A 16,792-nucleotide genomic window follows, 5' to 3' on the forward strand; every position below is an offset into this window, starting at 1 on the left:
CCATCCATGCCTTTTATATTACTGAAATTCATAATTTAATATCATTTTGTTTTTGAAGGCTCCAACATGCTTGCATGCGTCGGCTTCGGCCATCTAATTGCAACTCTCCATGCTGATCAATCTGTGACAGATTCCCAATTAAGTCCCTTATCCCTGAGGTCACACTCAATGACCTCGTCCCAGTTTTTTTTTGGTCTACCACTAGTTACCCTACCACAAACATTAACACTTCTCACTTTCTGCACCCAATTATCATCCCTCATCCTCTCCACATGCCCAAACCATCTCAGTCATAATTAATATGTATCAAACTAATATTAGCATAATTGCAATGGCCTTAAAAAATATATATATGTTTATGTAGTTGTAAAAGCTGTTTATATGTAGTACTGTACTGATACTGCACATGAACATCTTTGCTATTTAGTACAAGCAGTCTTACACCACAAGGAGGGGACAAGATCAAGTTAGCTACATATATAGTACTCTATCAGCTTTGATAAATATTCATTCTTTTTACAAATGATTTATGCTTGAACAAACCCTTCTTTAAAAAAAATATATATATATATATCACAGCTTAAAAAGGCAGATAGAAACAACAAATACTTCTATTTAAGCTTCATGCAATAACAGTAGTATCTTCTTCCGAACTGTACTACAATTAATGGACGAATATTGTGGATGGAACTCATTGTGTATCATGATATGAGATACATTGTACTATGGCTTCTATTGGTAGCCTCTGTATGTGCAGGTTCACTTAACTTACCATTTCATACAGATATGCCAAAACTTTTGGAAGCTGAAAGGCAAAGGATAGGCTGTGTGGACTGGAGCTGCACCCAATGTCTACTCTAGCTGCGAAAATGTAAATGTTATAGCTTCCTTTGAAAATACCATCTGTACCTTCCAGTATGAGCCAAGCCAGAAATTTACTTGGATAAACTATGGTGGTCTGGTTCTGTGGTGAGAGTGAAGAAAGAAAATTAAGTGGCAAGATCTAGGTATAAATCTGGAGGGTAGAGCACCATGAAAACGAGATCTTCAGGGAGAAGGCCTTTATGACCTCCGCGTCCAGGGACTGAACGAAGATGCTACCAGAGATCATGTAGCAAGAACTGTCACAAGGTGAACAAGACTGCCAAATCAAGCATGTTCAAGATCTTTCTAGATAAACACAAGGAGACATCAAACTGAATCATACAGTAAATAGACTGCTTGTTTTAGCCTGAAGCTGCTTTTGATAATACTGTACATTATAACTGCCAGTCACTGGTAATACTTCTGTCAATACCTGGTTTTAAAGCTCCAAAGGTGCAATGACTTAATTTAATTTGATGAGAATGAGTGCAGTCATACTGGAAGTACATCATGTCACATGTACAGTGAGCTATCAGTGGTGTGTGTTCATACAGAACAGTACATTGCCATGGAGTGTTAGTGATGTTGGAAGAGACGGGAGTGAAGCAGTGGAGCAAGCAGGGCAGTGAAGAACATAACAGCCAGGCTGGAGTTAAAATACAGATCTGGAGTCGGGGCTTCCCCACGCAGTACGTCTGTGTCACCTGGAATAAGAGCTGGTATTAATTTGGGATGAGATGGTAACCAAATAGTGAGGTGTGATAAGGTATGATATAGATAATGAAAAGGGAAAAAAAGAGAGAAGCAAGGAGAGGAATGACAGATGGTATAAAAGCAAGGAATATCAGAATAACTGTACTTACAATAGATGGAAAGGAAGAAAACTAGACATAATCAGTCAAATGGGAAGATGTACAGATGACCAGGATAGAAGTAGCAACAAGAGCAGACATGGAAATTCAGGAATAATGTTTTCTTGACAACCCCTTCAATCCAGTGACTTAAATTGTATTCTTGCTATCTTGTGTTCCTTTTATTTATTATTTTTTTTTTTTTTATTACTGATGAGGTTAGAAATAAGCCCTCCTTTAACCCTTCACCATAAGAGGTTTTCCCAAACCTTAATAATTAAATATTAGCTGGAGTTAGCAAAAATAAATGAATATAACACATCACTGGACTGGATGAGTTCAAATGCCCAACAGTTAGTCACATTTACAGCAGTTTCGCGTAAAGTTGTTTCATTACTATGAAACTGATGAATTAACACTTCTTCACTTACGGTTACTCATGATGCACTGTCAGGTTGTGTGTGTGTGTGTGTGTGTGTGTGTGTGTGTGTGTGTGTGTGTGTGTGTGTGCGCACACTCGCATGCGTGTGCATGTGTGCCTGTGCTTTGGGGGAGGCGGTGGCTGAATCGGTAGAGAGGCGGCCTGCAGTCCTAATGGACCCAGGTTCGAATCCTGGCTGGGGCAGGGAACAGTTTAAGGATTTGAATTTCCTAAAAGCAGACTTTCCTGGTCTACCAGATGACCCGCCGACATGTCGTAAAAATACTCCCGCTAATACCAATACACCAGTCCTGTATGAGACAGCCCTAGCATGTATTCAATATGGACGGTGGGTGTTAGCGCCGAAGTGGTGACATGTGGAGGTGTAGGAGGACTACTGGGCTTTGGGACAGGCTACTGCCCCCGAGATATAGGCCCTGAAGCCTTTGCCCAGAGTCGGACACATTAAAAAAAAAAAAAAAAAAAAAAAAAAAAAAAAAAAAAGCTATGGATGTGCAAAGTAACTCCATTTTGTGTAGTTTTGTGAGAAGTTGTTGGATAAGAGATGTAGTGGTATTAGAGGTTGGCTGTGGAATAATGCTGATTTCTTTTGTTCCGTTTGTTGGGGAGACCATGTAGAGATTATCAAGCGTGTTAGGATTGATCTTGCTGGAGAGTCTCTTAACTGTGTGCAGGAGTTTTGTTATTTGAGGGTCATGTTATATGCTGGAAGTGGGGTGAGAGCTAGCTATGTGGTTATGATGAGAGGTTGGAGGAAGTTCAGAGAGCTGTTGCCTCTACTTACACTAAGAACACTAAGGGATCTTCGTATGCGACGTGTTAGGAGTGTAATGCTGTATGGTAGTGAAACCTGGGAAATCAAGGACGAAGATGTTTGTAGGCTTAAACATACTGTACAGACATGACAATGATAAGGTGGATGTGCAGTGCATCCTTGAAAAATGCAAGGCCCAGGCAGGCTAGGTTTAAGATAAAAGGGTTGAGAGGAAGGATGGGATTGGAGTACATTGGTGTTGTGATGAGGAGGGGTAGATTGGGATGGTTTGGGGATGTGGAGAGGATGGGGGATGACAGTTGGGTGCAGAAAATTAAAAGTGTAAATGTTGGAGGTGGGGTTGCAAGAGGCAGACCAAAAAAGATGTGGGACAAGGTCATAGAGTAAGACCTCAGGGATAAGGAACTGAACAGGGAGACTGCCAGAGATCGAGCAGCATGGAGAACCACCAGTAGGTGACCAAGGCTGATGCATGCAAGCATGCTGGAGCCTTTATAAACAAAACAAAATGAATACTGGTATGCTGAGAGGGAGGTAGTGGAACTGGTGAGCTAAAATTTTGTTCAGACTGTTTTCATGTCCAAAGGAAGGAGCAAGAAGAGAGAATTAAAGAGAAAAAACTTTATTTGTGTTGTCACCAATCACCCTAGGTATCCAACTTTTTTTTTTTTTTTTTTTTCTCCATAAGAAGTCCATTTTAATTTAGTCAACTTAAATTTCACAAGTTCTTTACAGTACCAAATTGTGTGTAAATTTGAGAATCTACTGTACTTTACTCACCCATTTGGAACTTCCATGGTGGTGATGACTTCTTGCCATCACCTCCCCTTGAGAAGGCGAGGACTCTGAGCATGTAAACTTTGCCGGGTGCCAGGTTATAGATATACGCCTCCAGTGGTGACCCAATATAAACGTAAGTATCGTTGGCCTTAGTGAAATCCTGGTCTGCCTCCCAAATCTTGACCTGAAGAAACGGAGATCACCAATGATAAAGCGTAGGACGCACATTACAAATAGGAATAGTTAGATCCCTAACGCACCAACGTTAATGGCAGAAGCTCCTATTTATTTATGTCTTGGTATAGCTATACAGTATCTCTAGATGAGGTAAGAAAAATGAGGGTTAAACTTTAAACACCATAAAACCCAGCATAATACAACTTCACCCACTGTACTGTATGTAGACCTGCACTTTGCATGTACAGTATCCATCCATCCATCCATCCATCATCCAATCCTACATTGTCCCATGAGGAGCATAGGAGCCCGGGGCTAAGCAGTTGGTCCCGACATTTAAGATGAGAGTGACCAGTCTCACTCATCCCTGAGTGGCATTACATGAGCAATCAACCCCAACCACCCCTTGGATATAAAACTTCACCGGCTCAATCCGATTGGAGCGCAATAATTACTCACTAAACCACCAGGCGCCAAAATTTGGTTATATGGTTACCACCCAGCGTAGTAAATGGTTTCCTGGTGTACAGGAAACCATTTGGCTTGTCACTCAGTGTAGAGTCACCCACAGGCAGAAGGAAGAGGAAAGAAAGACAGAAGAGGAAGTGTAAAGTTACCTGTAGGCAGAAGGACAAGAAAAGAATGAAGTAAAGGAAGACAAAAGAGGATGGAAGGAATGGAGAGAGGAGAGGAAAGGGCAGACACCTGACAGCAGCAAATATCATAAAATGTGAAGCATGTGGCAGAGTGTGTAGTATGACTCAAATATACAACAGAAAGGGTGCAAGAATGGTGGGAAGACTAATAAATTAGCATGAAACAAACCTTATAGCCAATAAGTGCTTCTTCGATAGGTGATGGAGTAACACCTCGCCATGTGACTCTGATAGTGCTGGGGTTGATAGGATACACTTTGACTGCATTTGGGGGCATCAGAGGAGGGTGGCGCCATGTCCTCTCTGCAAAGGAAAAGTAATTTACACGTTACATCATAATGTGCAAGGCCAGGAACCCACGAACCTAGGCTGTGAATTAACATGGCCAACCAAAATTTTCCCCCCCTAACTAATATTTGTTTTTGAAGTATGGAAAGACTCTGCAGTATCTTTCCTTAACCATCCTTTTAAGTGAATGTCAGGCACCAATTTCCATGCTAATGTGTTTGGTAGGTCCATTAACTCAATGGCTGCTCTCACTGGGTGTAATATTGAGCTACTGCCCTATTCAATCTTCTAGTGCAAAGGTCTCCACACAGGACCTCAATGCACATCTTACTTGATCTGCCTCTGGTCATTCATTCCTCCACATATATAACTGTGACCACCTGTTGCTATACATCCTCCTCCCTTTTCTATGCATGTCTAGATCATCTCCACCTTCGGATTTGCATCACCTGTCTATCATTTCTTCTTCCTAATCTCTCTCACAGCATTGTAGGCCGAGTTCTGTCACTCAGTGAGACCCTTCCCATCCATTTCAATATTCTCACTTCTATGCAACTGAGCAAAAATTGTCCGTAGAAGTTCCAGTTCCTAATATTTTACTTGCTAAGTTCCTTCGTTTTACAGTACCAGTTATATGGAAAAAGTTGTGCTTTCTTAGATGACACGTCTGGAGGGAGGGGGGGGAGACTAAATTAAAGACATGTCCACTGAAATAGGCCACACACTCATTTACTCACCATTCATACCCATAGAATCTTGAGTCCATCTTGCAGGCATAGCCCTCCACAATATAATACAAAACTGTAACCTACCCAGGAACCTCTCGCTCTCTGGTCCCGAGCCTGCCTGGTTGTATGCCATAACACGGACCCAGTAGAAGGTGTTGGGTATGAGGCCTACAATGAGGCCATGCGACTCAGTGCCACGCTGCAGCTTGATAATATGATCTGTCTCATTGTCATCACGACGCCAGTACTTGATCTGGAAAAATATGAAATGAGTAGTTAGTGTGGAACAAAGGCCGGTATAGTACATTATAAGAATTCTCAATACAACACTTGAATTGCATTCTTGGAAAGAGCTACTTTTAGGAAGAGACTGTCAAATTAACTCCAGTTTCCCAAGGAATTTAGGAATTACTGTATTACAATTACAAGTCATCTCAATACTTAGTGTTCTTGGTAAACAGTTGTACGCTTCAGACTCTCCCCACATGCATGAACTTTGGAGCCATGTAAGCAGTCGAGTAGTACAGTACTGACAAAAAAAGTTACCACTGTCCTCAAAGCAGTACGAATAGTACAGTATATACCGATTGTGAAGAAATATTACCACAGTCCTCATAGCAGTGGGAATGGTGTACTATACAGTAATATCTCAGTATGTATCCAGAAAGTGATTGCATGTGTGTTAACTCAGCATGCCTGTATGACAAGTATGAGACTGTGAAAGTGGCTATGGTACTTGTAAATCACTTTGTGATGACAGAAGTAATGGAATGAATGAAGGTTCTGGGATCAGATAGGTCAATGTTGTGTTACTGTGTCCCAATTTTTGTATCGTATCATTTATGAAGGTTCCAATATGTTTGCATGTGTCTGCCTTGGTCACCTAATGGCGGCTCTCCATGCTGCTAGATCTCTGGCAGTCTCCCCACTGAATTCCTTATCTTTGAGGTCACATTCTGTGACCTCATGCCAAGTCTTTTTTCAACCTGCCTCTCGCACTTCTATCCCCAACAATCACACTTCTCACCTTCCGCACCCAACTGCCAACCTCCATCCTCTCAACATGCCCAAACAATCTCAATCCACTCTTTCTTATCACAACACCAGTACACTCCAGTCCCATCCTTCCTCTCAATTCTTCAGTCATAATAATAGCTCCCCCAGGCCTCACATTTAAGGATTCACTACACATTAATCTAATCACTGTCATTTCTGTACATGAGTGCCAAAATTGAACCCTGTGGATTCCAGGTTATGCTGAAGGACTGTCTGAACTGTATTAGTGAGGTGCATGATGCTAGGAAGCTTGTTGTGGTGTACAGGGGTAGGGGGTGAGTAGGCTGCATTACAATGTGGATACAGTGGATTGTTTGTAAGTTGTATTTTCTTCTGTTACTGAAGCACACAAGTCAGATGTATGGTAATAATTAAGGGGGCTTACACAATTTACTGATAATCTATTTACCCTGTATCCAATGAGCTTGCCACGGATATTGTCTCTTGTTGGTTCAATGGGCTGCCATGTGACATTAAGAGCAGTGGCATTATGGGCATATGCCGATACCTCCGCAGGCTGCACTTGAGGCATATCCTCTGCAGTGAAAATCTCAACTGGCTCGCTGATTGGACCTGCACCCTTGTCGTTCCAGGCCTGAAGTACAGTTATCATCATCACCACCACCACCACCACCCTTATTTCAATTCCCAGGAAAACTGGGAGTGCAGAGATGTAGGACTTGTTTTTTTTACATTTATTTCTGCAAATGATAACTGCTAAACAAACTGGATAGCTTACATATTCGTATAAACTATTAGCTCTGCCATTACCTTCATTTTTCTCAAATGCTGATCTACTGTACTGGTTTATAATCCAAATCTTAACTTCATACTGGGTGTATAAATACAGTACATGAAAGGTCAACATCATCATAATATTTCATCTTGACTTACTTCTGCTTTACTAACCTGAATCTTAACTTCATACTGAGTGTAGAAATACTTGATAGGGTTGACATCAACTACGTGCATGCCAATATTGCCTCTGTCTCGTAGCACTTCACTCTGGAACTCTGTCTCAGGGTCAATGACGGTGCGTTTCCAAAATACCTTGTAGTAAATACCTGGTGCGTTCTGGTGTTCCCCAGGGAGTGGCTGTCGATGGAAGATCATGTTAGCCTATGCTGTACTAATTTTTATGTCAATTTTAACAACAATTGGAATCCATCATATCTAGAAACATTATAATTCAGAAAGTTCACGGCTAACCCTTCTGGAATTAATTTGTTGGGTGTTACATGCAAGGCCACTGCTCCAACTAATGTACAGTATTCTTCCACAAGACTGCTGAAAATTACTGCACAGTGACAGGGACTGAACTTCATTCTACTTTTACTATACAGAAGTCTGCATAAAGTGTTAGTGCTCAATACTATACTCAGGTGGTACAGTACGATGCTTAACTACTGCATATTTTGTGGATGTCATTAATATAGCTACAGTACAAAGGCTACTTGTACTATTTTTTCTTCCCTACAACTGTGAGAATGTGTTTGTACTTGGCTGGTTATCTTCTGGGTGATGTATCAAAAAGGGAAACTTTCCTGACTCAAAATGGGTGTGCATTACAGAACTGTATCACTGACAGTTACACCCACGTCTCTGGATACAATCGTACACTGCTGACGTTGTTATTCTATCAATATGCTTAGTAGAGAAATGCCCCATAGAACTTTACCACATTCCACACACCCTCAAAATACACAAATTTCACTCAGCTTACATCCCATGTGATGGTGAGGTCACCAGTCTTGCCACCACCTCCTCCAAGGTTGGTCGGGGTGGTGAAGGGACGATCAGGCCGAGTGTTAGCCTATTTGAGGTTGGGGGGAAAAAAAATACTGCAGTTACCGATATCTGTTCTTAATAATTTTGGCATACTAGAGCATAAATATTTATTAAAATCAGTTCAGTCTTTATACTGTTGGAGTTAAAATCAGATACAGTGTAACAAAAGCCAATAAAATGGGGGAACTGTTTACCCTGCAAAGGCAAAATCCAGTAAAAGTGAAGCTTCCACTTCAGCAAACACTCTCTAGATATACTGTATATCTGCCCACCATCTGATACAGTTAAGAAATTTGAGGCATCTTTGAATGACCATGATACTGCAAAATAAAGCACAGACAACGAGGTGTAGCAACCAAAGGCAAATCGTTGAATTATTTTGTGGTTGTTTGGAAACCTTCCCCTTCTCTCCTCCTTCATGAATATTCATCAATAAACATTTTATTTCTGACACTGTGATATAAGAGGACATAAGGTGCTGTATGTAGTGTAGGAGGTACTGTACAACTAGGTTCTTTTTCCTTCAGCGCCACAATTAATTAGTCAGGTTTCATATATGATTGTTCGCTGTGCAATAAATCCCTGTAACGATGAAAAAAAAATTAAACCCATTATAGGAAAAATGATTGCAAATTTGCTAGAATGATGCCTCCCAGCCAAGATGGCCACCCCGTGTTTGCATTTCATGTGATCGTCTACCTTTTGTTTCATTTGGTGCATGATGGGCCACTGAAATGCCATTGGCACTGCCAAACACAGTAAAAATGCAAGTACGAGGTGTGTTCAAAAAGTATCAGATCTTTGTTCATAAAAAATACTTGTATCCAGATACAACAAACTTACACTAATCTCCTTCAAAGTAGTCCCCTTGGGCTGCCACACACTTCTCCCAACGGTTCTGCCACTGTCGGAAGCAGCGCTGGAACGCTTCTTTTGGGATGGCACACAGCTGGTCCGTCGCATTCCACATGATGTCTTCTCTGGACTGAAATCTGGTCCCTTTGAGGGGAATTTTCAGCTTGGAGAAAAGCCATAAGTCACACGGAGCCATGTCGGGAGAGTAGGGAGCCTGACGAAGCACAGGTGTGTTGTGTTTGGCCAGGAAACTCTGTATCAAATGTGAAGAATGGGTGGGTGCGTTATCGTGATGGAGCTGCCAATTGCCCACAGGTCCGGCCGTTTGCGTCGCACAGCGTCATGAAGGCGACGCAGAACCTCTTGGTAATACTCCTTGGTGATGCTTGTGCCGTGTGGTGCGTACTCGTGATGAACCACGCCACTGGAGTCGAAGAAGACGGTCAGCATGACTTTGACATTGCTGCGGACCTGCCTTGCTTTTTTTGGCCTCGGGGATGTTGGATGCTTCCATTGTGATGACTGCAACTTGGTTTCTGGGTCATACTCATAAACCCAGGACTCATCGCCAGTGATCACTGTGTTGAGGAAGTTGGGATCGCTGTTGACAGCCTCCAGCATGTCCTGTGCAAATCTCCAAACGGAGTTGCTTCTGCTCAATCGTTAGCAGCATTGGTACGAACTTCGATGAGATTCTCCTGAAGCCCAAATCCTCCTTCATAATGGAATGAACGGATCCAATGCTGACGCCCACCTCGTCTGCATGTTCTCTGATCGTGATTCGACGATCCTGCATTACCAGGGTTCTCAATTGGTCAATGACGATCTCATTTCGGGATGTTGAGGGTCTACCAGAACGAGCTTCACTCTCCACTGATGTGCGGCCATCTTTGAAGCGGTTGTACCACTCCTTTATCTGTGTGTTGCCCATTGCTTCGTCCCTGAAGACCTGTTGAATCTTGCGGATCGTTTACACTTGGGAATCGCCAAGCTTTACACAAAATTTGATGCATTAGCGTTGTTCAAGTTTTTCCGTCATTTTGTCAAAAAAGAAAATCCGACGGCGCTCACTTACACTTCCTCACTCATTGGCGGTCTGCCGTCGAATGACAGCTTCTGCTGGTGGGAAAAAATTCACGCATGCGCATTAGGATCGCCTACATACGTGCACCAAACCACGCCTCCCTAGCTTCGTTTGTTTACGCACGAAAAATAAAGGTTGGATACTTTTTGAACACACCTCGTACTTAACGAATAGTGCAGTATGCAATATTAAGTGAAGTGATGACTTTTTGTCTGAAAAGCTGAAACCTGTGACAAATCATGTCTACTGCATGTACACAGCTCCCAGTAAGCTGATTGAGCCAAGATGGCCACCCAGTCTTTATTTTTGCTGTGATCATCTGCCTTTCCTTCCATTATGTGCATGATAGGCCACTGAAACACTACTGTTATTGCCAGACAACGGGACAAGTGTGTAACAAATAGTGTAGTGCACAATTTTGAAGTGCTAAATTTTTGTGTGTGAAATGCAGCCTAAATGGGTAAGGTCTATTTTGATTTTAGGTTTTGTGGTTGAGGGCCCTGTCCCTATCCCCAGTGAACCCATGTTATATCGACCTCATCATGTAATAATTAGTTGTGCAATGGGGTATCACAACGTAATCCCATCGTATAGTAAGTTGTGTATGCGGTAGAGGTGCTGTAAGCAGACATTAATATAGCAAAGAAATAAATGAATACCTGTGGGGAAGGTGCTGAAAATTGACCCAGGCCAAGACTGTTGATGCCCTGAACCCTGAATTCATGGGAGGCCCATGGGGACAGAACGTCACCCAGCTGGTACTCCATCCGACCATTACTTGAGTCAATCTCCTGCAAAACAGACAAACTTCTAATTTCTGTGATTTTGCAGATTATTTTTTAAATTTCTAATCTAACTTAAAGCATGCTCTCAAACTGACAGGCCACTGGTAAATTTTGGCTGTGACTTTATATCCCCTCTCTGGAACAGTGACCAGAAAATTGCTGTAAAATGTAGAATGTGCATTCCCTGTTTGTCATATAAGGTGAGAAAAAAAAATTCATCCTCTAATTCATGTCTAGTGAGATGAAAAGCTTTACTCTAGATCTACCACAACTGTTCATATAAGTAAATGTGTAAGATGATTATGATGATGGTAATACTATCCCATTCTTACTGCTGCTTGATATTCTTCATTGATATGACAAATTCTGATTACTGTATTCTTATTCTTACTTTTACTTTAAATACCTTATATTCTTACAAACAATCTTTGAGATATTCAGTCACTTTACACTTTTTTTCTGACATGATTCTGAACTGTTACCAGAACTTAAATAACAATTGATTACTGACCATAACTAACCTTTGCTACAATATTCTCAGCCACAGTATACCATTTCATGGTCCAGTGTGTGCGGGTTTGGATGTTGTACGTTTCAATTGGTCGGCCATTGCTCGCACCATTTGTCCACTGCACCCTTGCACTGGTGCTGGTTAGATCCACTGCAGTCACACCACCTTGGTGAGGCATAGGGATAGTAGGTGAAAATTCACCCTTTTAATAAAAGAACAGAAGAAGACATAGATATGTTGTCCATAGTGTACTTTTATGTTACAGTCAATGAAGACCAAAAATAAATGATACAAAAGTACGAAAAGATATTCTATTTCTGAATAAAATAGCTAAAATGTGCTTATAGCTCTTACACCATTGACTACAAGCCACGTCAGTGTTCTTAGTACTGCTAACTGGAAAATAAAAAGTGGAGTTGTGGATAATCAGTAGTTCCCACCATCATCCACAATGAACATGACATTCACTTTGTTAGCATCAAATAATTCTGTCCAACATTAACGACTGTGGAAAGAATGTGGTGTTTAAAACATAGTTTCACGGTTTGGAAAAGCCAGAAATTTTACTGGTGGGCCTATGTGCATACCGTAAAACTTGTATTACATAAGAATATGTCTGTTCCAATATAATACCAATTATTGGCCAAGTTTTCAGCCATGGTTCTGATCCTGATAACAACTGGCCTTTGTTTTTCATAATGTAGTACTAACTGTTCTGTTATACACAAATGACTTGCTGTGCATAAATACAGAGGCATTTTCAAGTATCAAGTGGATTTCAGTGTTGGAGTCAGAAATTGCATATATACTAGGAAGGTGGCTTATAGCATCTTGAGAAGTTATTTCACCATCCACCTTCATGTGACTATATACAGTAACAACCCAAAGGTTTCCTGAAACCAAGAAATAATTTAATATGTTGGGTGGTAACCATATAGTTTATGAGTGGGCACCTGGTAGCTGTATGGGTTAAGGCACTCCAACCCAATGTGGCCCATGAGGGTTTCAATTTGAGGAATGGATGGGGTTTAGTCCTCAACAGTAATTTGAAGACAGGTGATTTGCCACTCTCAGCTTGAATGTCTGGACTCAGTGAGTGAGCAAGTTGGATGAAGCAATAGCATGCAGTGTGTTAGTCATACTAAATGGGTTAACAAAAGCTGTACTTCACACAATTTGTAAGTCTCTCTTCAGCTGAATACAATGTATGAAAGTAGCAAGAGTAAAGTGAAAATGTCACTGGAATAAAGTGGTACAGTAACAGATAAATTTTCAGAAAATTACTATGGATTTTTAAAAGTCATACTGTATAATTATGCCAATTTATAAAGATGACTTACTGTACAGTCAAGCCGTACCTGGGGGTCCTGGAGGTCCATGTACAATGAGTGTGGTGGAGATGGCAATGCGTGCAACAGGTGTCATGGCAACACACTCATACACACCAGCATCGCTTAGGGTGATGTTCTCGATGCGCAGGTGGCCGGCACGGTATCCCTGCAGACAAAACAGCATCAATCTAACAGCTTCACTATACAGTACTGTTTTTACTTTACCTTGGCCTAGATTTTTGTCCTTTTGCAGCTCAGTGGCTGAAAAAGACAATGCTGTGACTCTATACCCTTCCCACAGCACTCTTCCATGACTAACATCATATTCTACTGTTAATCAGTTGTTACAACTCAGGTCTGAAGAAGGAAGGATGGCAATTGTGGCCAAGTAAGAGTAGAAGGGAATAGCACAGGGGTCTGATAATTTTAATTAAATCATCTGGAAGTATCAGAATAATTAATAACTTTTCCATCCATCATCCAATTCTACGTTGCCTTATGAGAGGCGTAGGAGCCCAGGGCTGGGCAAGCTGGTCCTGATATTTAAGATGAGAGTGACCAGCCTCACTCAACCCTGAGTGGCATTATGTGAGCAACAAACCCCAACCACCCCTTGGATATAAACCTTCACCGACTCAATCCTATTGGAGCACCTTAATTACCCACAAAACCACCAAGTGCCAAAATCTGTTTATATGGTTACCACCCAGCACAATAAATGGTTTTCTGGTGTACAGGAAACCATTTGGCTTGTCACTCAGTGTAGACTCACCCACAGGCAGAAGGAAGAGGAAAGAATGAAGGAAAGAAAGACAGAAGAGAATGGAAGGAAAGACGGTGGAAAGGGTAGACCTTGAGAGCAGCACTACATTGAGTGAGTGGATGGTGGGCTCCTCCACTTTTAAATATGAATAAAACTGTCTGGCAAGAGCAGAATATAATTAAAATTGATCAAGGGTCATCAGAGTCAACTGATTGTCCAAAACACTTTCAATCCATGGACAATCTTCCTCCTCCCCATCATCATCATCCGGACCTCCTTTCCCACCATACGGCAGGGTGATGAGTAACAACTTCCAGACAGCCTAAGTCTGTCCAATCCAATGGGCCATGCCTCCATTCACTCATCATTCAAGCCCCTGGAATCCTGGCTCCATCTGATACGCCCAAAACCTTCATCACTCTGCAGCTTCACATAAACGTATCTGACAGAGTCAGTCCGAATGCTGTCACATTAAAAAGGAGTGCCAAATCCCTGATCATGCACCCTTTCTCACAACATTTCATCCATCCAGCTTGATCTGTCAGATCCCCAGCCTCACCTTCCTAAGCTGAATAAAACTTTCTGTCATCAGGCAGACTAAAATAACAGGAGACACTCTGGCTACAAGATTAACTGGAATTCACACCTCAGATTTAATGGATCTTGATTTTTGCTTTGTTGAAAGGAAGAACTTTTGAAAGCTTTCAGAAAGCCCTTGATTCCCATAATTCTCCATTAACATAAAGGAGAAGTACAGAAAAGGTTTCAGAATTCAAAAATTTTATATTCCATTTATGATAAAATACTGCATTTGTACGTACCTTCTCGTATGGCGGCTCTCGCTTACTGACGTACACTTCTTGCGCACGACGCTGGAGGATAATCGAGGACTCGTATGGATTATCCTGTGGGGGGATGATGTTAGTAAGCATGCAATCTTGTTATACTGATATTTAATGATTAATACAGTACTGTATTCAGGTAATTTAATGATTAATACAGTACTGTATTCAGGTAAGTAATGCACTATACTGCATAGACATGACTGCTGAATTTTAGGATTTCATGATCATGTTTCCATATGCATTACTTGAAGTACTTTATTGCATATACAATAATAAATTTAAATACTGTAAAGTTTATGGGCCACAGATATGAAGCACCTTACAATGCATACTCCACTGTAAGGTCAACATGAATTGCACTGGCAGCATACTTACATACAGGTTATACAGGCGTCTCTCATAGTCAAAATCATAACCCTGTGGAGAGCCAAGCAAATCAATAAAACAAACACAACACGCTGGAGCTTACTTCTAAAACACAAATATCAAGAAAACAACTACACAACCTCTTACAGGCCTAACAAAAGCAAGCAAAATACAAACATACAATAACTGAAGGAAAGTAAAGAAATAGCCAGTATATTAACCCATTCACTACAAGAAGTCTTCTCAAGCTATATAAAATAAAAGTCCTCATATAGAATGAGTTCAAAAAGATTCTTTCTAATCCCTTAACTACCAAAAGTCTCCCCCAAGCTAAATATAATCTGGCAAATCAAAATTAACTACAAAAAACTGTTATTGTAGTGAGTGGCTTAACAAGGGCTGTATTTATACCATGCCTTGGGAGGAAACTGGTTCCTTACAATGTCTTAGCTGTGAAAGACAACAAAAACATTGTATAATACTGTACAGCAAACTCTCATTATAACAAATCACACCAAAGTATTACATTACAATGACTAGTTAGTTCCTTTTCCATTACACATTAAAATATCATATTCTTCTCATCTCTTCAAGTCCCAGACACCAACTGCTAATGGACAGCTGCAACCAAAAAATTTCCATCTCATTCTCTTCCTTTCACCATATTCATACTGTGGTGCTAGGTGAAGGGGTATGGCACCATAAGTTGATCAAGGATTGGACAACTGAACCTGTACAATGCCACTCCTATCATATAACCAAAGTCTGATAATAAATAAATAAATATATACATAATTATTTTAATTTTAATACAATGGGAATTAGCTGTACAGAACACCAGCAACTAAATTCCTTGATTTAAAGAAATACTGCACATTACAAGCAGTAATCAAAAGATCACATTCAAACACCAAGGATATTAAATACAAACACACGCTATCATCATCTACCCCACCCAATATAAGGATATCCAGAGCTCAGCTCTTTTCCCACTTGACACATATATGAAGGGAGGAAGCCCTATGTCCTCTCTCTCCCCCCTCCTGTGCCATAAGTTGCATGAAGCTGTTTGCAGTGCAAGTGCAAGTGGGTGTGGGTGTGTTGCTAGGGTTGCAACACACCCACACCTGTACAAAGAGGAAGGGAGTTTTCCCATCCCATTCTGGCCACCTTTTATGAACATGAAATACATGGATAGTATTCCCATTCCCAAGGTACACATGATGTAAAATATTTGATCATCAACCAGTACAAAATCATCAAGTGTCCTGGTAATTATTGTTAAGTGCAACCAAAAATTATGAAGAACATACTATTCATCATCCACAAACCACAGTCATGCAACATCCAATACAATCTGAGTACCCACTGCACTGCCCACACTGAAGCATCACAAACCTGTTCATATGCAATGTAACGGAGGTACTCAGTATCATCTAGTTGGATGCGCAGACCATTATGGCGCCAGATATATGCTGTGTCCAGTACAGGGTCAGTATATGCCTCACACTCCAGGGTCAGGTTGTCACCCTTTGAACTAGTCACCAGCTCAGGTGGACTGAGGTAGAACTCTGGCTTGCCTGGTGGGTATCAAGAATAAAGTCAGATTCCATCACCTGGTGGTAAAGCTCTCAACTATGGCAAGGACTGTGGTCTGTGATGCATTCAAACCTAATGGAGGCCAGAGGTTTTGCTATTATGTAAAACACTACCGGGGGTATAATCAGATCTCCTACCCTTAACTGTTGTGAACCACAGTAGCCAAGCCCTGTGCTATTATGCTCTAAATTGGGGTAATATAGAACTCAGTTACATTTATTACTGCCATCACAATACTTAATAATTTC

The 16,792-nt window shown here is 41.1% G+C and overlaps 1 protein-coding gene across 1 annotated transcript in view; it reads right to left on the reverse strand.

Annotated features, from left to right (window-relative positions):
- Positions 1-1,367: 1,367 nt before the first annotated feature.
- The window catches only part of Cont (Contactin), a 187,067-nt gene continuing 171,642 nt past the window's right edge, over positions 1,368-16,792 (reverse strand). Inside the window, exons 17-29 of the mRNA XM_080283189.1 lie at positions 16,344-16,525; positions 14,955-14,996; positions 14,556-14,639; positions 12,999-13,137; positions 11,651-11,805; positions 11,004-11,135; positions 8,341-8,430; positions 7,527-7,712; positions 7,027-7,212; positions 5,646-5,814; positions 4,715-4,848; positions 3,713-3,896; positions 1,368-1,568 (exon numbers count right to left, since the gene is read on the reverse strand). Coding sequence (XP_080139315.1) covers positions 1,441-1,568; positions 3,713-3,896; positions 4,715-4,848; positions 5,646-5,814; positions 7,027-7,212; positions 7,527-7,712; positions 8,341-8,430; positions 11,004-11,135; positions 11,651-11,805; positions 12,999-13,137; positions 14,556-14,639; positions 14,955-14,996; positions 16,344-16,525 — 1,811 coding nt within the window. The 3' untranslated portion in view covers positions 1,368-1,440. The remainder of the gene's footprint in view (positions 1,569-3,712; positions 3,897-4,714; positions 4,849-5,645; positions 5,815-7,026; positions 7,213-7,526; positions 7,713-8,340; positions 8,431-11,003; positions 11,136-11,650; positions 11,806-12,998; positions 13,138-14,555; positions 14,640-14,954; positions 14,997-16,343; positions 16,526-16,792) is intronic.

Source organism: Coenobita brevimanus, chromosome 96, assembly GCF_032717465.1.
Source record: "Coenobita brevimanus isolate Jiangsu-jjx chromosome 96, ASM3271746v2, whole genome shotgun sequence".
Lineage (NCBI taxonomy): Eukaryota > Metazoa > Arthropoda > Malacostraca > Decapoda > Coenobitidae > Coenobita > Coenobita brevimanus.